Source organism: Rattus norvegicus, chromosome 1 (assembly GCF_021556685.1).
Source record: "Rattus norvegicus strain SHRSP/BbbUtx chromosome 1, alternate assembly SHRSP_T2T, whole genome shotgun sequence".
Taxonomy (NCBI): domain Eukaryota; kingdom Metazoa; phylum Chordata; class Mammalia; order Rodentia; family Muridae; genus Rattus; species Rattus norvegicus.
This window is the reverse complement of record NC_141534.1, coordinates 217417672-217441972: the sequence shown is the minus strand read 5'-3', so window position 1 is coordinate 217441972 and position 24301 is coordinate 217417672. Positions and strand designations below refer to the sequence as shown.

General features: G+C 46.0%; 1 protein-coding gene across 4 annotated transcripts; it reads left to right on the top strand.

The window, feature by feature from the left end:
- Positions 1–2206: 2206 nt before the first annotated feature.
- On the top strand, positions 2207–23645 carry Spindoc (spindlin interactor and repressor of chromatin binding). Of its 4 annotated transcripts, none has more exons than XR_015631099.1 (7): positions 2207–2531; positions 9894–10223; positions 10299–10448; positions 10587–10712; positions 10878–11075; positions 11246–11322; positions 22897–23645. XR_015631099.1 is itself a non-coding variant. In XM_087574592.1 (6 exons), exons 1-6 carry the CDS (start codon positions 2399–2401, stop codon positions 22989–22991), a joined length of 1032 nt encoding a protein of 343 aa, XP_087430718.1. In that variant the 5' UTR covers positions 2207–2398; the 3' UTR covers positions 22992–23645. The 4 variants fall into 4 exon arrangements, 2 of the variants coding, with proteins under 2 accessions (XP_087430718.1, NP_001386609.1); XR_015631098.1 differs by having other exon boundaries at positions 22859–23645; XM_087574592.1 differs by lacking the exon at positions 11246–11322.
- The last annotated feature ends 656 nt before the right edge of the window (positions 23646–24301 follow it).

Sequence of the window (24301 nt, the reverse complement as noted above, 5' to 3'; positions counted from 1 at the left end):
TTTCTGGGCTTTTGAGTCCCAGGATGCCTTTCCATCCAAGCAAGAAGGACAACATAGGAGAGAAAAGAATAGCGAGGAAAGGAAAGAGACCCTTAAATAAGGTCGGGGTTTGAAAAGGGGGTGATGTTATCATTCGACTGCTGACTGCTGGTCAGGGGTATCAGGTTCCTTGGGGCAAGTTTGGTCTTTGCCACCAGGATATCTAGTTTCTTGTTTCTTTTTTGTGTGGGACTACTTAAACTGACCAAGGCCAACCAACAATTCCCCAACTATCTACCTCCACCCTACCATTTATATACCCTCTCAAAACTCCTCAGAATTCCAAAAGTCACACAATGGCAGAAACTAAACTATTTGCAGCAGGCAAAAACCACACCCATGCTAGAGCATGAGGCTAATCATAGCTGCTATGGACAAACCAAAGCAGCCCCATATCTCACACTTGGGACTAAAATAAAAACATATCCGTATATTTTTGTGGTTTTTATTTTCAAAGAAACCGAAACTCCAAGACTGTCACTACACCTGTGATGGCCAAAGAACTAGTATGTCAAGTATGTGGTAGGGGTCTAGTGACAAGCCTGAGTACAATCCTCAGGACCCACACAAAAAGAACCAACACCCCTCCCCAAGCTGTTGCTCTAACCATCAGACAGGTGTTCTGGTACACGACCTGTAAGAAAACAAGCACGTGTATTAAAAATCTGGTGCAATACTAGGGCTATCCATTGCTTAGGAATCAAACAAGAAATAGGAACCACCGGGTGACCCAAGTGACAGGATGACAAGAGCTGGAAGCCCAACAGGGGAAGTGACACAAACCAAGGACTCACAAAGACACTGGAGCCACAGCTTCACCCACTCCAAAGGAGTTAGAACTAAGGAGGCAGAGGGAAGGGAAAATAGGCTTTTCTTTTTTCTTGCCTTTCAGGCCTATCTCCCTGAAGCTTGTTTCCTGTAGCCAGCCCACTGCAAAAACAGAGCAGAGTGCAAATACCAGAAAACAGCCTTTAAATAGGAACTAGCCAGGCCTAGGAAATAGCTTCATTTGGAATATATTTGAAGTACTGGATACATTTCAAAGAACAGAACTTTCCTTAATTCCTTATATTGTAGAAGCTGTACGTGGTGTCAGTTCAGACCTTTAATCCTTGCACCTGATTACAGAGGGAGGAGGAAGTGGTTTAGGGCAACCAGTGTTACACAAATTCCAGGTCAGACTGACATCAAAGTGAGTCCTTATCTCAACAAAATAAAAGCTGATGATACAGTGGTTGTATGTTGGACACGCCCAGGGCCCACAAACAAAATATACTGTAAATAAATTGTGTGTTTCTCTTCTGTTCTCTAGCCTCCTCCATTATCCAGAATTACTGCTTCTGGGCTGATAATTACTGTTGGTGGCACTTAAAATCAGAATTTTTAGTTCCAGACATTTTTGCAGTTTCTCAGCTGAATAGTGAGTCTGGGGGGTGGGGGACGTTTCTGTAGAAGTGTTAAGTGCCCATTGTGACAGCCTTCACTCAGGCATGAAAGCCAGGCAGCAGCAGCGCCATGGCAACCGGATCCCGGTCTTGGAGGCTCTCAGGGGATTTGTTGTGTCCTGGGAAAAGGCCACACACACTCTCTGGACTCACGTTTTTTTATTTAATTTTTTGAACGTAAATTATATCCATCGGGAAGCGGTTTACACACGTCCACACGGCCACTCCAGTCCTCTTCATCTTCTAGAATCTTTGTTTGGAGGATCCAAAGTGATTTTTTTCCCCGAAAGCGTATGTGCTAGTATAAAGGAACGAGGCCCAAAGGAAATTAGAATAGATGCGGTCTCCACACTCCTGAGCCTATGTATCCTTCCTATATCCCCGCCGGTCTTTTCTCGTCTGCGATGCCTTCCAGGAGGCTAGTCAAGGAAAAGGCTAGAAGCAAGATGCGGAGCAGCCCCGCAGCACCTTTCCGCCGGCCACTGGTGGGGCTACCGGCTCTCCAAAGCTGTGGGCGCCGCTCCAAGGGAGACTCTAGGTTTCGTCGCCGAGCAAAGCGGCCGGAGACAACCCGCTGCACAGGGTTCTGGCCCAGACCTGTGGCTGGGGCGGAACTGGGGGCGTGTCCTCACGTGATTGGCCAGCCTGGTCAGGAGGCGGGATTGCGGGACGGACGCTGACAATGAGCCTCCATAAAAGGGAGCGGCGGGGTTGGGGGCCCCGGATCGAACCCTCCCCGCCCGGGGTCGTGACGCGTTGAAGCCCGTGGCTGGCGGGGCGGCCGGGAGAGCGGCGGGTGAGTTAGGCGGGCCGCGGGCCCGGCGTGGTCCGGGACAGGAGGCGGCCGCCACAGGCGGCGCGCCGAGGTCTGTGCGCTTGTCCTCGGCTATCGGGTCGCCCTTCTTCGCCTCGCCATGGCCCTGAGAGCCGAAGGCGCCGCGGCGCTGGATTGCTTCGAGGTGACGCTCAAGTGTGAGGAAGGGGACGACGACGACGAGGAGGCCGTGGTGGTGGCCGTGATCCCGCGGCCGGAGCCGATGCTCCGAGGTGAGGGGGGGGAACCTCACTTCCGCTTGGTGGTCGGGGAGTAGATCTCCAGTTCCCGGTCCCCGGTCCCCAGGCGCTCTCCTGGGCCGGCATCTGCAACCCCGGAGGGCCCTTCCCGGTCCGGTCAGCGACTAGGGTGCCCTCGCTCCTCCCCCACTGGTTTGAAATCCCAGGCCTCTCGGAGCCCCCCTTCCTCTGCCGCCCCTCCCCCGCTCAGGGTCCAGAGACTTCCATCCACACCGAAGGAGCGCTTCAGGTCTTCCGGTTCCCTGCGCCCCCTCGGGCCCAGAGTAGAGGCCGGATTCCCAGTACAGTGGTTTGTGCGCGGCTGTTGTCTCCCGGTTCCGGTCTGTTCCCTAGGCCGAGGGGCTACCAGGCCTCTCGGCCCCAGGCTAGTCGCCCGTAGTGATAACGGAGGTGAAGGCTGGCGTGGCTGGTGACCTCCAGAGAGGGGAAATAAAAAGTAGAACCCTCCTCCCTTCCTCAGTCCTCTAGGCCTTCTGTCTCAGGAGCCACAGGTGTCAATTCTAGAACCCAGCATTTGAATGGAATTGCTAGTAGCACCCAGTTTGAGAAAAGAGGGCTTGGCTTGGGGGTGGGTAACAAGCCATCTACATGGAGATTAGTCGCCACAGGGGGTGTTTGAGGGACGACCTGGGAATACAACGCTCTCCCCTCCCTTCCCCCTTCCCCAGCCTCTCTGGTCCAAAGGAGAAAACAAAGAGCTACCATTGTGGAAGAAGACAAGTAGTCAAGAAAAAATGCAAATATTTCCTTATGGTGGTATACCTGTTTCCCTTAAGCAGGACAGTACTCAAAAGAGATTGAGAACTAAGTCGTTCATTGTGTTTCTCTAACGTAACTCTTTTGGGGATGGGAGGGAAGGTTTGCAAATTTGAAGGAAAAAAAAAAGAGGCCTTATTCCTCTCAATGTTGGGTGCATCACACAGGATATTTTTTACTTGTGCTGGCTTATAGAGTGCTTACCAGGATGACCTCGTCACTGTTAGAAGGAAACATATCTACAGAGCTTCATTCTTCATGTTTTTGGGACAGCTATATGCCAAGCATTTTTCAGAGGTGGGGAGCAGGATAAGTGAAACCCTGCTCTTAAATGTGCATCCCAGTGCAGCCAACAGGTAAATATGGAACTATAGCATGTTGGGTGGCAGTGAGTTCTTGATTCTCTGTGTGTGTCTGTGAGTTACCACAGCAAGTATGAAGAGGTCAGGACAACTTTTGGGAGTCAGTTCTTAACACCATGTGTAGTATTGAATTTGGTCATCAGGCTTGGCCCAGCCTTCTCGCTGACCCAGTAATCAGTTTTAGAGACCACAGAAACTGAGAATGAGGGTCTAGTTAGATTTTGTTTTTCTTAAGTGTTAGGAAAGGTGTCTCTAGTAAGAATGGAAGAGAACTTAGAAGACCAAGTGGAAAGATTATAGAGGCCTCTTGGCCTAGGCACAAGGCTCTAGGAAGGTCTGGGGGATGAGAAAGTGGAGGAGTTCAAATCTTGTTCTTTGGGCCCTCGCAGTAGTGCACATCTTTATTTCTGCCTATCACTCAGGAGGGAGACAGGCAGACTTGGCAGTTTCAGGCCATCCTAGTCTATATACTTACAGGCCAACCAGAGCTATAGAGAGACAGTGTTTTAAAAGAAAAAAAGGTGGGTTGTTTTTGTCTTACTTTCCTATTGTGACAAATACTATGACCAATGCAAAGTATAAATAATCAAAAGGGGTTTGTGGGACTTCCTGGGATACACCTTTAAATCTTAGCACTTGTGAGGCCCGGGACAGCTAGGATTACATAGGAAAACCCAGTCACAAAACACCAAAAAAAAAGATTTTTAAAGTTGGGTGTTTAGGGGTAGAGTCCGTGATCATCCTGGCTAAAAGCATGGCCCCAGGCAGGCATGATGGTTCTGGGGTAGTAGCTGAGAGCTTGACCTGATCCACGAGCACAAGGCAGAGAGAACAAGAGCTAACTGGGGTGGCATTAGGCATTTAAAACATCAAAGCCCCACCCATTGTGATCCACCACCTCTAACAAACCACGCCTTCTAAGTCTCCTCAAACAGTTCCACTATGGACCAAGCATTCTTGAGTATGCAACTTTGGAGGCCCTTCTCGTTCAAACTGCCACAGTCTTGTTATTTGAAAGTGGAAGGATTATCTGCCAGTTTACTGAGACAGATTGTGCTGTGGTGTAGACTTAGAAATTTGGGAATAGGCTTTGAATATTGTTGAGTGTCTTCAGGCTCTAGGAGAGTGATTAGCTAAGCAGTTGGTTCTCTGTATCTAGAATTCTCTGAGTGCCTTGCCAAGGTATAAACAGTTGCCAGGCCTGATGAGCAGGTTTGGAATTTGAGTTATTCAGGAGGCTGATGCAGGAGAATCACAAATTCTCAGCCAGCGTGGATAGTAGATTTTGTCTCAAAAAGTAAAAAAGATAGCCAGAAATATAGTTCATGGGCAGAATAATCAACTATCAAGTTCAAGAACATGGTCCTTCAGTCAATCCCACTGCTTCTGAAATAAAGTATGGGACTTGTCAGAAGGCAACAGGTGAGAATTACGCAGAGGAGGAGGCCAAAGGGATCAAAGGGCTGCGGTCGGGCCTGTGTCATTGATATCTAGTGCTGTTGGTGCTTGAGATTTAGACACATTAAACAGACATCTGTCGAGGGCCTGTGCTGTGCTGTGCTGTGGTGGAAGCATGCCTCAAAGAGGAATGGGATGGTCAGCTGGGACTTGCAGCTTCCGTGGGGAATTGAGAAAATAATCTTCAGTGTGATTTTCCAGAGGGGAGGGAAAAGAGCCCAGGTAGGTGGCAAGAGGAGGAACAGAAAGAACCAAATGGACATAGTTCCTGAATGCTTGTGAGTAGTAGAAATCAAGATTGAAAAGGTGGCTGCATGGAAGAAGTGCTGGTGGCGCCCGGTTGACCTTCGTGAGCCCGAGTTTATGAGAATTAGGGGAAGAAGACCAATTGAAACTAGGGGTCCTGTCACATGGAAAAAAGGTTCTGGGACCTAGACTGTTCCAGAAGCTCCTCTCCCTAGGTCCCAGTTGGTAGAGGGGGAGTTACAGTACCTAGGGATCACAGGTACCCGACAGAAGAGAACCAGGCTGCCTCTGAACTGAGGGTTTCTACTGAGGGAGATCTTCTCACCTTCAGAGAGCTAGAAACACAAGCCGAAGGGGGCATGGCCATCATTGCACATAGTTCAGGAGTCCCCAGAAAAGGAAGGCTGATTGATTGTAAGAGACAGGTTGACCTTTGAGAGAGACCTTAAGCTATAGAGAAACAATCAGAGCAGCCATTTCCTGCAGGCCAGTTCTTTTGATTGTCTTAGTTAGGGTTTTACTGCTGTGAACAGACACCATGACCAAGACAACTTGTAGATGTTTGTGACTAGCTTGCAGGTTCAGAGGTTCAGTTCTTTATCACCAAGGTGGGTGCATGACTGCGTCCAGGCAGGTGTGGTGTAGGCAAAGCTGAGCGTTCTACATCTTCATTTGAAGGCTGCTAGGAGAAGACTGGCTTCCAGGCAATTAGGACGAGAGTATTAAAGCCCACACCCACATGACACGGCTACTTCAACAAGGCCACATCTCCTAATTGTGCTACTTCCTGGTCCAAGAATGTATAAACTATCACAATGCTCAAATGTAATATTTTCATTCCCAAAGAATATATACTATTGTGGTTAATCTTGGTTGCCATCTGGGAAGATGGAACCTCAATTAAAGAGTTGCCTCAATCAGATTACCTTGTGGGTCTATTTATGTAGAGCATTTTCTTTTCCTTTTGAAAAAAAATTATTTTACGTATATGTGTGCACTGTCACTGTCTTCAGACACACCAGAAAAGGGCATCAGATCCCATGACAGATGGTTGTGAGCCACCATGTGGGTGCTGGGAATTGAACTCAGGACCTCTGGAAGAGTAGTCAGTGCTCTAACCGCCGAGCCATCCCTCCAGCCCTGTAGAGCATTTTCTTGATTGCTAATTAGGCCGGAGCTGTGCAAAGAAAGGTAGTTGAAAGGAGCTTGGGAGAAAACCAGTAAACCCCATTTCTTTCTCTGGTTTCTACTTCAGGCTCTGCCTGAACTGTAATCTGTAAGTAAACCCTTTCTTTTCTTTCTTAGTTAGAGTTAGTATTGCTGTGATGACCAAAAGCAACCTGGGGAAATGTAAAAGTAACTAATTTTCTCAGATGAAGGGATGAGATGGGAACTGTACCCAAGCTGTGCAGATGCATGGTTTGGGCTGGGCCCAAAGCATTTCTTTCTCTGTTTTATTTATCAGTAGGCTTGGAAGCATCTAGCCTCCAGACAATCTAATCTAGGTCTAGCATCTCTCAGCCTCTGAGGCTTACTCACCAGATGTAATTGTCCTCTGGTTGTAATTGTCGTCTTGGAGACTTACCGATGAATAAACTCACCCTTTATAGCTCTTTATGAACTCTGATTGGCTGGTTCAACTCAGCTGATCTAGCCAAAACTCCTCCCTAAGCTGACTGATTCAAAATGGCTTCTCTCAGCTTCTCACTGAATTGCTCTGCTTAACCTCAAACTAACTCTGGTAATCTCTTCTAAACTTCTGGCTCCTTTGCATTCTGTCTTCACCTCTAACTTGTCTCTGTAAAACAGTCTTGGTAAAACTTTTCATGGGGTTGGGGATTTAGCTCAGCTGTAGAGTGCTTGCCTAGCAAGCGCAAGGCCCTGGGTTCGGTCCCCAGCTCCGAAAAAAAGAAAAAAGAAAAAGAAAAAAAAGAAGAAAAAAAAACTTTCATTCTCTCTGTTCTGTTCTTTTACATCCTCTCCTTCCTATCTGTTCTCATTAGAGTTGAGAGCATATCCTGTTTCTTACTCATTTTATCACCACATCTTTCTCTGATTCATCACTTTGTGTGCCCCTCAATTAGAGGTCACCTTAAAAAAATGTCAAGTTTCCTTCTTCAAATTAACTTTTTCACTATTTGGGATTAAAGGTGTGTTTTAAGGGCATGTCTGTCTTCTAGCCTGAGGGATTAAAGGTGAGTCATTCCAGCCAAATCCAAATTGCTGAATTAAAATTTCTCTGTAACTTCCCCCTTTCTGGTTAAGCTAAAATGCACACAGTTTAACTTTTACAACAGAAACAAGTGTCACTCACACAAACTTAACAGTTTGAATGTCCTTATGAAGGTCCTGTTGATGTGGTATCTGTAGCCTGTATATCTATCCTTCAGCAAATGCCCATTTCACATCAAGGTCTCTAGTCTCATGAAATGATTTGTCTCTTTCAGCAAGTTTGTTGAGCTGTCCTCATACAGGGTGAATCAGCTTTCTGTGTTGTTTGCATTGCTGTCTTTCTGTCTCTCTCCTTTCCTTGAGTCCTGCCTTTCATGTGAAAACTTCTTTTATTCAGATCATAACTTTATCGGTTTTGATGGAATCCATAGTCTTTCATCACCTGTGGAAATACAGACATAACCTCTTCCCCAGTGCAACACATTCCCTGACTTCCATTCTAATGTTAAAACACCTTGAAAAATACAGGTTGATCTAATTCAGCAGTTTTTGTTTTGTTTTAAATACAGGGAAGAAAGGATTTATTTTACAGTTCCGTTTAACAGTTACTTTTCAAGAGAAGTGAGGGCAGGCAGGAGCTGATGTAGATATCATGGGGTGCTACTTACTGACTTGCTCTCATGTTTATTTAACCTGCTTTCTTAGAGAACCAGGACCACCAATCCAGGGATGGCTCCACCCGTAATGAGTTGGGCCCTTCCACATCAATTAAGAAAGTAGTCTGAGGGGTTGGGGATTTAGCTCAGTGGTAAAGCGCTTGCCTAGCAAGCACAAGGCCCTGGGTTCGGTCCCCAGCTCCAAAAAGAAAAGAAAAAAGAAAGTAGTCTGATCTTACGAAAGCATTTCCTCAGTTGAGGCTCCTTCTGTTAACTATAGCTGTGTCGAGTTGACATAAAAACTAACCAGCATACTCCCCTCGTTGCTTTTGAATGTGTTTATCAAAACAACAAAACCAAAATTGGGCATAAATTGGTACCAGGAAACTTGGATATTGCTGTAGTGGATCTGTAGTGGTTTGTCAGCTTGACAAAACCTAGAGTCACCTCAGGAGAAGCTCAGTTGAGGCATTGCCTCCATCACATTGGCCTGTGGACATATCTGTTGGAAATTGTTTTGATTGGTTGATATGGGAGGGAGGGCCCAGCACACTGTGGGTGGCACCAGTTTTAGGCTGATAAGTCTGATCTGAGACCAAGCTGGAAGGGAGCATGTTTTTGTTTTGTTTGTTCGTTTTGTTTTTTTGAGATAAATCTTTTCTATGTAGCCCTGGCTGTCCCAGAACTTGATCTGTAGACCAGGCTGGCCTCCAACAAGAGATCCAACTGCCTCTGCTTCCCAAGTGCTGGGGTTACAGACATGGGCCACTACCTCCCAGCTGAGGAAGCATGCTTTCAAGCTCCTACCTTCAGTCCTCTCTACTTTGGCTTTATTCAGTGGTAGACTGTAACCTGTAACCCCTTTACCCCCCAAGTTGCTTTGATCTTGATATTTTATTACAACAACAGAAAAAGCACTATAATTAAAAAAGGTTAACTAGAACAACTAAAAGGCAGAGTCTGGTGGTAAAGCCCTGTGATCTTATCTATACAGGAGGCAGAGGCAGGAGAATGTATGTTCAAGGCCACCCTGGGTAACTAAGCATGACCCCATGTAAGGGTGGATGAATAGAACTTCATCCTACAGCATTGTCTCTCCCTTCCACGTGTACTCCGTGGCCATGTGTCATGGCCCCACACCTCCTCCCTACATTATACAGACACTAGTTAATACTTTAAAGGGGGCGGGGTTAAAGTTCTGTCTCAGTTGGTAAAGTGCTTGTCCTTACCTAGCATACATGAAGCCCTGGGTTTGATTCCTATCACTTCAAATATCAAGCACGGTGGAAGCAAGAGGATTAGGAATTAAAAATTGACCTTCCCTACATAGTAAATGTGAAGCTTGACTGCTCTAGACTGAAGTATGCATTGTGACCTTCAAGTCAGGTATGAGTAGAACTGACTGTTGGGTGAGGAAACCTGAAGTCCCACAGGAGTGATAGCTGCCAGATGATCAAAGAGGTCAAGGCAGGTGTATGATGCCTTCCAGCTCTGGAAATGTGGGATGGGGCTCAGGACTAGGTAAGAGGTAAAAGGTTGAAAGTACAGTATCAGGCACTCTAGCTCTGTACCTCATACTGGTTTGTTAGGATCTGATGAGACAGACTGTTGCATAGAATCCCTTCACCCATCCTGCACAGCATCACCAGCCCTGGCATCTTCACAGCATGTTCCCCTTTCTGCAGTAACCCAACAGGAAAAGACGCCACCACCTCGGCCTAACCTGCTGGAAGCAGGTGTCGAAGGCTGTGAGGAGCCCAAGCAGCAAGTGTCATGGGAGCAGGAGTTCCTGGTGGGGAACAGCCCTGGAGGCAGTGGACGGGCGCTGTGCATGGTGTGTGGGGCTGAGATCCGGTCCCCATCAGCAGACACTGCTCGCACACACATCCTGGAGCAGCATCCTCATACCCTGGACCTCAGCCCCTCTGAGAAGAGCAACATCTTGGAAGCCTGGAGTGAAGGGGTTGCCCTTCTGCAAGACATCCAAACTGACCAGCCATCCCTGCCCAGCCTAGGTAGTAAGGGTGAGGGCTGAGGGAGAAGTGGGGCCTGTGGGGGCCCTCGAGCTCAGTGGGCTTTTGCCCCCTCAGAGTCAGGCCAGGATGGCCAGCCAGACCCCATCTCCAACCCGGATCCTGCCAGGATGCCAGCAGAGATCGTGGTCCTCTTGGACTCCGAGGACAACCCATCTCTCCCTAAGAGGCTCCGGCCCAGAGGACTTCGTCCCCTTGAGCTGCCTGGTCAGTCAACAGGGGAGCTTTGGCTTAGTGGGACACCCTGTGCTAAGGGGCTGAGGTGGGCAGGTGTTCTCAGGAGCCCGAGGTTAAAGACCTCAGATACAGAGGTCTTTAAAGTGCTAAAGTTTTTTCCTTTTTCAGTTGCCCCTGTCATAGAGCAAGGAAATAAAAAGCCCCGTGGTCAGAGATGGAAAGAGTCCCCTGAGGATGAGCCTGCTAGAAAGAAGAGAAGCAGGCATGTGACCAAAATCCTGGACCCTGACCCAGGTGAGGGGATGAGGGGTGCTGAACCTGGCTGTAACACTGGAGCAGAAGTCCATAAGGAAGTAGACATCAGAGAGCATCTGCATGGGCTCAGCTGAAGCTTAGGGCTTGAGACTTTGGGTTCTATCCTCTTCTACTCATACATACTTCTACACCGCCTTCTTCCAGACCCCCCATCTCCTGAGTCACCCACAGAGACGTTCGCAGCACCAGCTGAAGTCCGACACTTCACTGATGGCAGCTTCCCTCCTGGTTTCGTCCTCCAGCTCTTCTCCCACACGCAGCTCAGGACCACCGACAGTAAGAACTCTTCAAAAGACAGCAAAGCTGCTGAGGGCCTGCCCCAGCCACAAAGTCCCTCTTCAGGTGAGCCCTCCTGGGAGGGGCTGGTGAGGAAACTGAGTCCCTGGATTACAGCCAGAGCCCAGATAGAGATGCTGGGTGATTAGGCCAACGACAGGGGTTTGAATGCTGAGGAAACTGACCTCTAAGCTGAGCGTCTCTGCCTGGTGGTCATTAACTTTGCTAAATCTCAGCTTAGACCATGATGCTGGTTCCAGCTGGAGCCCTGGAAGAACTGACTTCACCCTGGTGATACAGGGGCCCAAGTGAGGTAGGTACTCAACCATTTAAACAGGTTTGGGGACCATGGGATACTGATGAATATCAAAAGTGAACTTCCATTGACAGCTAGTGTTGTGTTTATAACCTGTCCTACTGACTGAGAAACTCATGAATATAATTCATTTGGTCCTCATAAAAATACTTTATAAACCAAGCATAATCTACCACTTGAAAGTCTGAGACAGGTTTGCCACATGTTGGAAGTAGCCTAGGTTACAGAGTGAGAACCCATCTTAAAAAACAAAACCCAGAGACGTTCCTTATGAGCTGGACTGGACATGGGGACCAGGGAGATAGATGGCTCATCAGGGGATGGTACTTGCTGCCAAGGCTGATGGCTTGGCTTTAATCCCCAGAACTCATGGTAGAAGAAGACAGGCTACCAAAAGTTGTCTTCTGACCTCCTTGTGTGTGCCATGGCCCACATGCTTCCCCTCCCCCAAATAAATTAACACAAACAAACAAACAAACACATTTTTGTTGTTACTAAAATATTTTGGCGTTTTGAGACAGGATCTCACTATGCAGCTCTGACTGTCCTGGAATTCATGATGTAGACCAACCTGGCTTTGGTCCACTTGAGACTTCCCTGCCTCTGCCTCCTGAGTGCTGGGATTAAAGGCATTTGCTATCCTGACCAGCTCTTTAATTAATTTAAATTTTATAAGTCTTTTAAAAAATTTATTTTTGGGGGGGCTGGGGATTTAGCTCAGTGGTAGAGCGCTTACCTAGGAAGCGCAAGGCCCTGGGTTCGGTCCCCAGCTCCGGAAAAAAAAAAAAAAAGAACCAAAAAAAAAAAATTTATTTTTGGGTTGGGGATTTAGCTCAGTGGTAGAGCACTTGCCTAGGAAGCGCAAGGCCCTGGGTTCGGTCCCCAGCTCCGAAAAAAAGAACCAAAAAAATAAAAAAATGTATTTTTATAGCCAGATGGTGGTGACCCATGCCTTTAATCCCAGCACTCCAGAGGTAGAAGCAGGTGGATTTCCATGAGTTCAAGGCCAGCCTGATCTAAAGAGGTAGTTCTAGAACAGCCAAGGCTATATAAAGAAACCCTGTCTCAAAAAAAAAATTTTATTATATTGTAAATTATGTGTATGAGTTTGTATGTGGATGTGCACAAGAGTACCAGTACTAATTCAGACTTGGGAGTCAGTTGCTGTGGTAAAAACCTGTTAGATTAGAGACAAAGTACATCCCACCAAAAAAGTTCTCCATCGGTTCGGTCCCCAGCTCGGGGGGGGGGGGGGGGGGGGGACACGACTCCATCGCCACTTTGTTTCAACTGCTTCCCCCTAATGAATGTCCCTCCCTTCTACTTCCTGTGTATCTCTCTGTCTGTCCTCCTGGCTTCCTCTTACTCTGAGTTTTTTTTCCTATATTCACTCCTTGTCAACTGGTTGCTTGCTCCACCTCTTGACCTATGGTTTACAATAAACAGAAAGCTCTTGAATTAAAGGTTTGTGCTAGGGCTAAACCACACCACAACTAAACAGGTTTTTTTCTACAGAAAAAATTATTTACAAATAATACAGTCTCAGATTCAGAGCATGATCAAATATCCTGCAACATATCCCCCCTTTTGTCTAACTAAAAGAATTTAACTCTAGCAAACTGTTGACAGTACTGAAACTACTTCTGCCAGGCATTCCACAGATGGTTTTGTGTTCAAAAGTTCTGTAAAAATGTTCATGTGAGTGTCCTGTGAACTCAGCAGTTTGAATGTCCTGAGCAGTCTGTAATGAAGCTCATCTTTGGGTAATGTTTGTCAGCTTAGTAGCAATTCTGGCTAGGTAGAATGCAGCAGCCAGCCAATGGAGAACCTGGCGGCAGAAGAGGTACGGGGCAGTTTTTCCCTGTGGTTGGCCTTTCTACAGTCCAAGTGGATTTGTCTTTACAGGGCCCCATCATCTTCTCCGAGATCTCAAAGGTTACTGTTAGGAATGGTAGAAAACGTAAAACATTTTAAGCAGATCTCAATAGATCTCAGAAAGGTTTGAGCATCACAATCTATTAAGTATACAAACTTGTTTCTAGTTACCTGTTTCAGACTCCATCTTGAAAACATGTACAGGAAGCTTGACCAAACTTATTTTTAGACTTAGTGTTCTGTCACTACACAGAGGTTATATGTACATAATAATCTTACAGATTTTGAGATAATATTTATACCTCCAGAAGGTTTTAGAATCAAAAAGCAGAAGGTTATGAGACTAGTGGCCCTTATTTTTTGTTTTCCTTTGTCTCATACCAGGTGGTTCTTCAGATATGCAACACAGATTTTGGGTTGTCCTTTAACAAGCATATGTGGGTTTAGAGAAGGAGAGGTCCATGCTCCAACCCCACAGCCAGCTTTAAGTTTTAATTGAATTGGTACGACAGACAGACAATTTGCCACTTTCTTCAATAGAGGGCAGCAGAAACGTGCTGGAGGCAGATGATACCACTTGGCCAATTCACTCTTTGTCTTGGGACGTACTCTCTTGATGATGTCCTCTCTTCAGATGTTTCACTTGTCTGGTCTCCGGCTTCCTTAGTTGGATGCTTTTATTCTCCTGGAAAGATAAAAACAAAACCCTTTCTCAACCCTAACTCTGAGGGTATATCTTTCCTGGGGCAAAGTGGGTTTTGGCAACAGTAAAAGTATTATCTTAAAATTGAAAGTTTAAAATTTCTTTAAAATTTTGAAAGTAAAATATACCTGTTTGGATAAATATATGCCTATATTTACCTTTCTCCTTATATATAAGATCAAGATTTAAGTATTTATTTATAGGTCACAAAGGACATTCCCCTAGAATTTCTGCCTGCCTTCTACAAGTAGCTTTTTAATTTAAATCACTGTGATTTCTTGTATATAAGTACACACTGTCGCTGTCCTCAGACACACCAGAAGAGGGCATCAGATCCCATTACAGATGGTTGTGAGCCACCATGTGGTTGCTGGGAATTGAACTCAGGACCTCTGGAAGAGCAGTCAGTGCTTTTAACCACTGAGCCATCTCTCTGGCCCTCTATCATCCTTTCTGATTTATTCTGGATTTGTTCCCTGGTGAATTGTAATATTCTGGTATGATGCTGATGTGTTCACTATTTCCTTGTCTGTCTTGCCTGTATGAGCTACATAACATTTGGTGTCTTTGCTGTGTTTCACTAACTTCTGCCATTTCTGTTCACACCTCCCAGGACTAGGTATCTTTGCCATTTATCTTCTAGTGAGTGTTTCCACTTTGTTGACCATGTTGTTATACCATCGCACATGCACCATGAATTACTTGGGGAAGAGGTTTTTTCCTTTTGCTTTCTTAGTTGTTTGTCTTATAGCCAATAGTGCTGCTGTTTTTGTGGTTCCTTCCTCGCTGTTGGCTGTCCCATCCTCTCGTCTGTAAACTGCCTCTTTCCATTAGTTTTGGTTCCATCGATGGTTGGTATTGTTTATGACCATTCTTCAGGTCTCCACAGTTTGGAAGATAGCTATTTTGGGGAGGTAGTGAACAGTTTAGGGATGAGGATTATATGTTTGTTCTCTAATATGGAAAGCATTTGCAATAGAAGCCAATGGGCAAATGTTGGTGAACTCTTTTTTGATTTATGAAGAATCCTGGTTGCTAGGTCACTGATAAATATGATATCCATAATTAGGGTATTATCTGCTTCAGTGTTGGTCAGGGTTGCATGCAGGGGGATGAGCTCACCAGCAGTCACAGAAATGGTTCTTTAGTTCCTGGCCCCATTGGAAATTAGCTGCCTCTCTGGTAACTCTATAGAGGGTTTTTATAATAATCTGTAAATATGGTATATGATTTCTCTACTGAGCAAATATACCAATTAGGAGCTGTATCTGAGTTTTGTGCCTGGGTGGTAGGATTAAAGGCATGTGCCACCACTACCACCATCTCTATAACACTAGAAACAACCAGTTTGTCTCTGCTGGCTTTGTAGGCATGAAATACTTTATCCTAGCTCCAAATCGCTCCAACTCTTAGAGATTGAAAAAACAAATTTGAACTGTAGTAAAAACCCTTTGAATTTACTTAAAACATTTTAAATCCCTTTACTGTGTTTTTAATACCAAACAACAAAAATGTCCTTTTTAAAAAAGATTTATTTATGTGTTTATTTTATGTATCTGAGTACAGTATCACTCTTCAGACACACCAGAAGAGGGCATCAGATCCCATTACAGATGGTTGTGAGCCACCATGTGGGTACTGAGACTTGAACTCAGGACCTCTGGAAGGGCAGTCAGTGCTCTTAACCACTGAGCCATCTCTCCAGACCAAAATTATCCTTTTTTTTTTTTTTTTTTTCTTTTTTTTGGTTCTTTTTTCCGGAGCTGGGGACCGAACCCAGGGCCTTGCACTTCCTAGGCAAGCGCTCTACCACTGAGCTAAATCCCCAACCCCGCCACATATAGTTTTAACTTCCCTGTTTGTCCCTTCTGGCATACACTTGACCCATCCTGCACGTTGTTTCACTGAGATAAAATTCAATGTCTAGAAGCTGAATATATTTACTTCCTGAGGAGGCCAATCTAGATGCCGTGATTTTGGTGAAATTATTGTTACATCTGTTCCTATGTCTACTAAACCTTTAATTTCATGCCATTTATTTGTGTGGTTAGCCTTGGTCTCTGCTATAAATATAGCAGTTCACCAAAATACTTGTTTTCTGGTCTTGCCTGAATTTTTTGTTTTATCTACTGAAGCTGTTCCATCCCTTGATTAAATGCAGAGCAATGTTGTTTTTAACAACAGTCATTAAATCTTTTAATTGCTCTGTGCCTAAGTATTTTCATTTATAAGTCTAAAGCTTGTATCTTATCAGTCCACTTTCCATAGTTTTCTTTTTCCTTTATGTAGTTTTTCTTTGAGATGGTACAGGACGTCACTCTGACCCTGGAGGATAAAGTATGAAGTACTAAGATGATAATCAGTACTGAGCCAGTTTCAGCCAAGCCATTTGGCTTCTCGTTTTTGACTTCTGTTTTTAAGCCATGTAAAGTGATGCTATACAGTATCCCTAGCACCTTGCATTATGGTTTTTCCCATCCATAACTCCTTGAGGACTTCCCAAATCTGATGGCTTCTTAGTTTGTCTGCAAATGGTGTGATTTCTCTGATGTTGGATTGCCAAATGTCGTCTATAACAAAGTCTCAATAGGTTCAACTTTACCAGTTCAGATTCGGGAACCAGTTGTTGGGGTGAGAGCCTGCGAGATCAGAGAGAGGCAGAGAAAGCACCCAGCTGCCCTTCTTTAACACCAGCATTCCCAAAATGAAAGTTCTTCTCCATGTTGTCTCAGCCCCCTCCCAACTGAACATCCCTCCCTTCTACTTCCTGTGCATCTCTCTGTCTATCCTCCTGACTTCCTCTTACTCTTGTTTTTGTTTTTCCCATGTTCACTTCTTGTCAACAGGTTGCTTGCCTTGCCTCTTGACTTATGGTTGACTTTATTGAATCCTGTTTATCACAAGCAGAAAGCTCTTGGACTGAATGTGTGTGCTAGGGAAGAGCCACAGCGCACCTAGGCTTTCCCAATAGCCAGCCAGTCTCGGGGCTCACAGCGCACCTAGGCTTTCCCAATAACCAGCCAGTCTCGGGGCTCACAGCGCACCTAGGCTTTCCCAATAACCAGCCAGTCTCGGGGCTCACAGCGTGGTCACGTACTCTGCAACAGCAGTGCCTGACACAAAGCTCTTGAGCTGGAAACTGCTTTCTGCTCTCGCTTGTCATTTGAGTGGTGTGACATTTCCAAGATCCCTGGGTAGGGTTTGTCTTTAGTGAGAACTAAAAGAAGTGGGCTTAGTCCAGCCTCTGCAGGTGGGAAGTGAGAGTTGGAGCAGCCCACTCAGGAGGAGACCTCTTCAAGGGGCCAAGAGTGAAGTGGACCAGTTTGTCCCAAAGACTTGTAATCAATCCTCACAGCTTTCTTTCCTTATTTCTCAAGCTTTCTAAAAGTTTTTCCTTTCATTTACTTATGGGAGGGCACATGTCATGGTGTACAAGGGAGGTCAGACAGCTTTCAGGAGTCACTCCTTCCATTGGAATTAGGCGCAGCTCAGCAGTTCAGTGGCTCTCAGCATGCTTTCTCTGGCTTTAGGGTTCTCTTCTCTGTCACATCAGGCTTTGCTCCCCTGCTCTTTTCTCCATCCATTGATTCTGTTCCCTTGGCACCCAGAAGAATCAGTAACTTGAGGAGTCCCCAGCTTCTGGACCCATAGCTAAGTTCTGAGCTCTCTGTAATGTCTCGATCATGAGGGTAGAGCGCAGGAAACCTAAACTGTGAGCCAGGCGTTGTAATGGCGCACATCTGTGGTCCCAGCCACTGCCTTTATGCTCAGGGGCCTCATGCCAGCCTAGGCAAAGTAGGGAGACCACACCTTGAAAGAAAGGCCCGGCTGGAGAGTTGGCTTAAGGGTAAAATTCTTGCTGTTCAAACCAGACATCAATTTGATGCCTGGTTCGCATTAGAAACACCAAGCTGGGTGTGGTGGTGGTGCACAACTTTAATCCCAGCACTTGGGAGGCAGAGGCAGGCAGATCTCTTGAGTTGGAGGCCAGCCTGATCTACAGAGTGAGTTCAGGACAGGCAGGACTACACAGAGAAACCTTGTCTAGAAAAACCAAAAAAAGAACACCAACTCTGAAAGTTTCTCTTACCTACACTTTCACACACCATCTCATGCTACCTTGCTTTATCCCTAGCTCATCTAATAGAACAACAATGATTTTAAAAAAACAACCCTGAACATGTGTGATAGTGTGTGGACACAGGTGTACTTCAGGGCACACTGTGACACACTACAGCTTCCATGATGAGGTGTTTTCTATGGGTGTGTGTGTGTGTGTGTGTGTGTGTGTGTGTGTGTGTGTGTGTGTGTTTAGGAAGAAGGTTACAAGGGCAGAGGGGCAAATATGAGGGGCCGAGGAGATAAGTGGGACTGGGGTGCATCACATGAAACTCACAAAGAACCAAAAAAGTTTAAAGTAAAATAAATACATAAAAATAAATAAAAACCAGAAAAGGAAGATACTAGCGTGGGATGATTGTTTAGCATGTGTATAAAATCCCAATGTGTTTGGTTGTTTTGTCTGCATATAAGTCTGCATATCATGCTTGCCTGGGACCTGCTGACTCCAGGTGAGCATTTTGAATCACCTGCAGAATTAGAAATGGTTGTGAGCCACCAAGTAGATGCTGGGAATTGAACTTGAGTCCTTTGCAAGGGTAGCCAAGACTTACAGAGTCTGTTCTGTAGGCCAGGCTAACCTTAATCTCTCAGTTCTCCAGCCTCAGCCCTTGAGCTAAGATTATAAGCATAAACTGCTGTGTCCAGCAAAAACTCCAGCAGTACAAAAATAAAGTGCTATCGGGTGGAAGCTGGACCTTGGGTCTTATTGCTGTAAAGAGACATGGCAAGGCAACTCTTAATAAAGGACAACATCTAATAGGGCTGGCTTACAGGTTCAGAGTTTACTCTGTTGTCATCAAGACAGAAAACATGGAAGCGTCCAAGCAGGCATGGTGGGAAGTTGTACTTTTTTTTTTTTAAGAACAGATACATTTCTGGTTAGAATGTAAGATGATACAGCCACTGTGGAAAAGCAGTTTAGCGGTTCCACAAAAAGCTAAACAGTTATTCTATGTCCTGGTGATTCTAGACATAGTGTATAAGGGGGCGAGTTCTACATTTTGACCAGAAGGATGCAGGCGACCGGGAGGGAGGCTCTCTTCCGTGCTGGGTGGGGCTTGCGCATAAGCTCTCAAGGCCTGCCTGTACAGTGACACACTCCCTCCAACAAGGCCACACCTCCTGCTAGTGCCACATAAGTGGGGTAAGGTTTCTTAGCCAGGGTCTCTCGCCCAACAGGCTGTAACCTGTCAGGCTTCTTCCAGACACCCAGTCACAAGCTGATGCACAGCCCTGTTGTGTGGCAACACTTTCCTTGAGGAGATGCAATTCATACAAATCCATTCCCCCCAGTTGAGGAACTGACAAGAGACCAAAAGAATGCATGCCACCAAAGTCCAGTGTGACCCAGTGAGTTTTATTGAGTTAACATTACTCACAGGAATGTGGATGAGGGGTTACCTTTTTCTTTTTTTTTTTTTTTTTTTTTTTCCAAATGTGCCCTAGTCATGAAACAGCTTTGGCCACCAAGACAGGTATCAAGCTAGGATGACAAAGGACTGCCATCTGCTCTGCCCTGACTGATAAAACAACACCAACAAGGTGTGTCTCCGCCCATTTCCAGGGTACAGGTGAGGGGTTACTTACAGGAACAGAAATGATTCAAAGGCATGGGTGACCTGTCACTCACAAAGATGGAAATTTGGTGCACACTGCACAGCCTGTAGACCACTCCACAGGCTGGAGAAAGTCCTTTCGAGGCACCTCAGTTAAGCTAAACCTCTTACATGCAGTTCAGTTGGTTTCTGCTTCTTCCAGTCAGTTTTCCTCATAAGTGTCTTTGAACTGAGCTTTCATTGTTTACTCATAGGGAGAGGCTTAGTGAATTTAATCAGTTTGGGTGACTTCCTGAAACTATTTTGAATTGTTTACCTTCCTACTTAAGGAGCTTCCTCTGCAGGATAGAATTTTTCAATCTCAGAGGAAATTGTTCCAAAGGTCCCTTTCTGTTGAGTGTCTGGGTTCTAGTGTACCTCCAGCAGAAGGCTGGACTGACCCTAGCAGGGGTTAGCTCTTCTCCCATTGCAAAAGCAATTATTTTCTCCTCTCTGGCATTCACCTCTTCCAGGTCTTCTGTCAACCTGCATAAAGCTGTTATTTCTTCTTTCTTGACTCCTTCATTCCTCTGGCTGCTGTTCCACTCATACCCAAGCTGCAATCTTTAATCTTTACTCTGTCAACTGCCTTTTACCTGTTTCTGCAGTCCGATGCACTGACTTTGTCCACAAACATTCTATATTGAAGTTTCTTCTTTGCCAACCTCCATTGGCTGCCTTAAGGTTAAAGCCAGACTTTAGGCCTCTGCATTCTGTCTCTCTATTTCTATCTATGCAGACCCTTGTAGAGTCTCAAACCCTCGTCTTCCCAACTCCGGGGACTACAGATGTGTAGCATCACAGCCGGCATCTCCCACATTCCTTGCTTATTTATTCCTACAATTGGTAGCACGTCACATTGCTGTCTGTCATTCCTATGTTAGACTGTAAGCTTATTGTCCTGTGATGAGCCCGTGGTCATAACACTTCCAAGTTTAGCATAGACAATGTTTATATGTATTTAGGAGATGGCATCTGGGTCCTTAGCTCTAGATACCATCTGTGAGATCATAGCCTGGCCCTCTCTTCTGTTGGTTAATAGCCTCGCTACTGGTAACTAGGTGTTACCTCTATTTGGTTTGGTGGATTAAAAGTTGTTGGCAGAGTGAACACTAGTGAGGCTGAGGCAAGAGGATGAGTTTGGACGCCATCCTGGGCTACTTAGTAAACTCCTGTCTCAAAACAAAAGGAATAACCCTAACACTCAAGAGGAGGAGGCAGGCAGATCACCGTGAGTTTGAGACTGGTCTGGTCTACATAGCAAGTTCCTGGGCAGCCAAGGCAACCTAGCAAGGCCTTGTCATACTACTCCTTTTCTAGTAAATTGCTAGTTACCCTTTTTGTCTCAAACCCCACATCAGTCCATCTGCAAACCTATTTACTCCTCCCAACTGCCACTACTCTGACATTATATTGCCTTACCTTTTCCTCGGGAGAAGAGAACGGATGTCTGCTTAGCCCAGCCAGGGCACCAACTCAGACTTTAGTGTTGAGCCTCTGAGCTACTGCCCCGCTGTCTTTTTGTTTTGAGACAGGACAGGGTTTTACTCAGCTTCCTATACAGGCCTTGAACTTGGTGTTACAATTTTCCTTCTCTGCCTTCCCATGGGCAAGAGTTAGGAGCATGTGTGCAGTCCACACCTGGTTTGAGGAGTCTCTCTGTATGTGAACTGAACCTGGATCTTAGAATTGTTCAGACAAGTGCTTTACCACTGCACTTGCTGTATTCTCAGGTTTTTGGTTTTTTTGTTTTTTTTTGTTTTTTGTTTTTTGTTTTTGTTAATGAGCAGGGTCTCTATGTAGACATGGCTGTCATAGAACTCACTGTGTAGTGTAGACAGGCTGGCCTCAAACTCAAGAGATCTACCTGCCTCTGATTCCCAAGTACTGACATTAAAGGTATAGGTCACCATGTTTATCTTATATTCTTATGCATAATTTTAAACTCCAGCAAAAAACAGCAAAGTCATACCTGTCTTAAATTGTGTGGGGGAAAATTTTTCTTAAAAAATATCAGGGGCTGGAGAGATGGCTCAGCGGTTAAGAGAGCACTGACTGCTCTTCCAGAGGTCCTGAGTTCAATTCCCAGCAACCACGTGGTGTCTCACAACTTTCTGTAATGGGATCTGATACCCTCTTCTGGTGTGTCTGAAACTACAGTGTATTTATATTTAAAAAAGAAAATCAAATAAGTAAATCTAAAAAAAGAAAAAAAAAATCAGGTACCATCTGCCTCTTGTCTCATGCTGGGATTAAAGGCGTCTCCCACCACTGCCTGGCTTTTCCCCCTCTTTGCAGGGGTTGAGTCTTTTCTTTTTTCTAGACTGGTCTCTATTTTTATTTTATGTTTATTGGTGTTTTCGCTTCATGTATATCTGCGTACGAATGTCAGAAGCTCTGAAACTGGAGTTATAGAAAGGTGTGAGCTATCATGTGGGCTCTGGGAATTGAACTGGGGTCCTCTGAAAGAACAGCTAGTACCCTTAACTAATGAGCTATGGCCTTGAACTCCTGGATGACCTGCCTTTGCCTCTGCCTCCCAAGTACTGGGATTGCTTTGCCATACATCACTTGCATGGACCCAAATCAAGGACAGTTTTGTGTTTCTACTTTGCCCTAACTGGAGGCGTAGCTTTGCCTTTCTCAGTACCTTTGCCATGTTGCTAAGATAACTGACTAAGACCTATTGGCTCAAAGGATTTGGAGCCTGGATGAAGGCTGACGGGCAAAGCTGAGGCACTAAGTTAGTTGTCTGTGTGCTATGTATGCTCTTTCTGCCTTATCACTCCGGGGCTGTGCAGCCAAAGCCATGTTAGGGCTTCTTTGGGCATCCCCTACTGTTTCACTTCTATGTTCAGTCTTGAAGTTAGAACTTGGAGAGTGACATCATGGGCCCTGTGAACCCATGTGCTGAATACACAGGGCAGAAGCAGCATTTAATGCTTGCTCTGTGCCTAAGGGTTGTAAGGCCAGCCATTCCTGGTCGATTAAGAGTGAGCCTAGTGGGGGCTGGGGATTTAGCTCAGTGGTAGAGCGCTTACCTAGGAAGCGCAAGGCCCTGGGTTCGGTTCCCAGCTCCGAAAAAAAGAACCAAAAAAAAAAAAAAAAAGAGTGAGCCTAGTGCTTTCCTTGGACTTCTCCCAGGACAAGACACTGGGCTACGGAAAAGAGAAAAGCCCTGTTAGTCTGGGGACCGTTGGAAGGTCTGACTGTGCTCTTTGCTCCCATCCCTTCCCAGCCTCCCCTCCGGGGCTCCGTGGGACACTGGATCTCCAGGTTATCCGTGTTCGGATGGAGGAACCACCAGCCGTCAGCCTCTTACAGGACTGGTCCAAGCACCCCCAGGGCACCAAGGGGTTGGGAACAGGTGACAACCCAGGCTGGCCCACAGTTCTGTCAGAATCCAGTGCCACTGTTAAGGGACAACCAGAGGCAGGAAGTGGAGTATAGGTTTTCAGTTTTCTAGAGAGGGAGAGGTGGGAAGAAGGAAAGGTAGGCGGGAGGAGGCAGTCATCCCCCATTGGCTTAAATCTCAGATCTGCCCAGCTTGGCCACCTGATGGAGAATTTATAAAACCAGGTGCCAGGACAATGTGGAGGGGGGAGGTGTGACATTACTGTCACATTGGGGTACTAGAAAATGCCTGCCCTTGGCCAAGCCTGAGGTGGGCAGAGGTGGCTTAGGTTGTTGGGTGGTAAGGCATTGGCCTGTGGAGAACACCTTCCCCAATCCTTTGCTGACCCCACACCTCCTCCTTCCTCTCAGCTCCCCACCATTCTCCCCTGGCACAGTGCCTTATGCAGAGGTGGTCATGATGGGGTTTGAACTGAGTCCCACTACCTCGGGGGACACCTTTCCTCCCCCACTTTTGGCTCCTACAGCAGGAGGCCTCCATTACCTCTTACCTCCTCATTCCTGCCGAGAGTTCCCTGTACCACCCCTTTACCTGTTGTCCTGTTGCATCTATTGTCCTGTTGTATATATTGCCTTTGTTGACAATAAATTATTTTTTTTTTTTATTAAAAGTTCTGTGTGGGCTGTCATTGGGAAAAGGGAGTATTCTTAGAGCAGCTTGAGGGGCAGGAAACTGAAAGGCAGTCCCAGATGGGAGTCAGCGACCCCTGTCCAGTGCAAAGAAGCAATGAGCCCAGATTAGATCTTGCTTGGACTTCAGGATCTGTTTTAACTTGGTGTCAGTCACCTGAGAGACCCATTTTCTTCACTTGACCTACTGACCCACCTGGTAAGCCTCTGTTGAAGCAAAGCAACTATGGGGCTGAGCACACTCACGCCCAAGGAAGTAAGAGTTATTGGGGCCTGATCCTGGCCAGCCTCCTCTGTGATGTGAAGGTGGTATACCCCTGCTTTCTCAAAGGGCTGTACCTTCCACTACACAGTTCACCCCTGTTCCTCAGCCTCAACCCAGTTCTGCTTGGGATTTGCAGATTTTAGGCGTCCTGAGCTATCTCTGTATAGACCCAATCTGTGGGCTTTACACTTGGTGTGAAAATGAATGTCCCAGATTGCTACTCAAATCCTAGATTCTATTCTATTGTCCTGTTCAGAATCCCCAGGAGGTATAGTGAGGTGGGGCCATCCCACACTGCTCACTGCTCCCGGTATTACGGAGACTTAGGGAAAAGTAAAGAATCAGTATGCTGTGTGCTTGCTTAAGCTACTA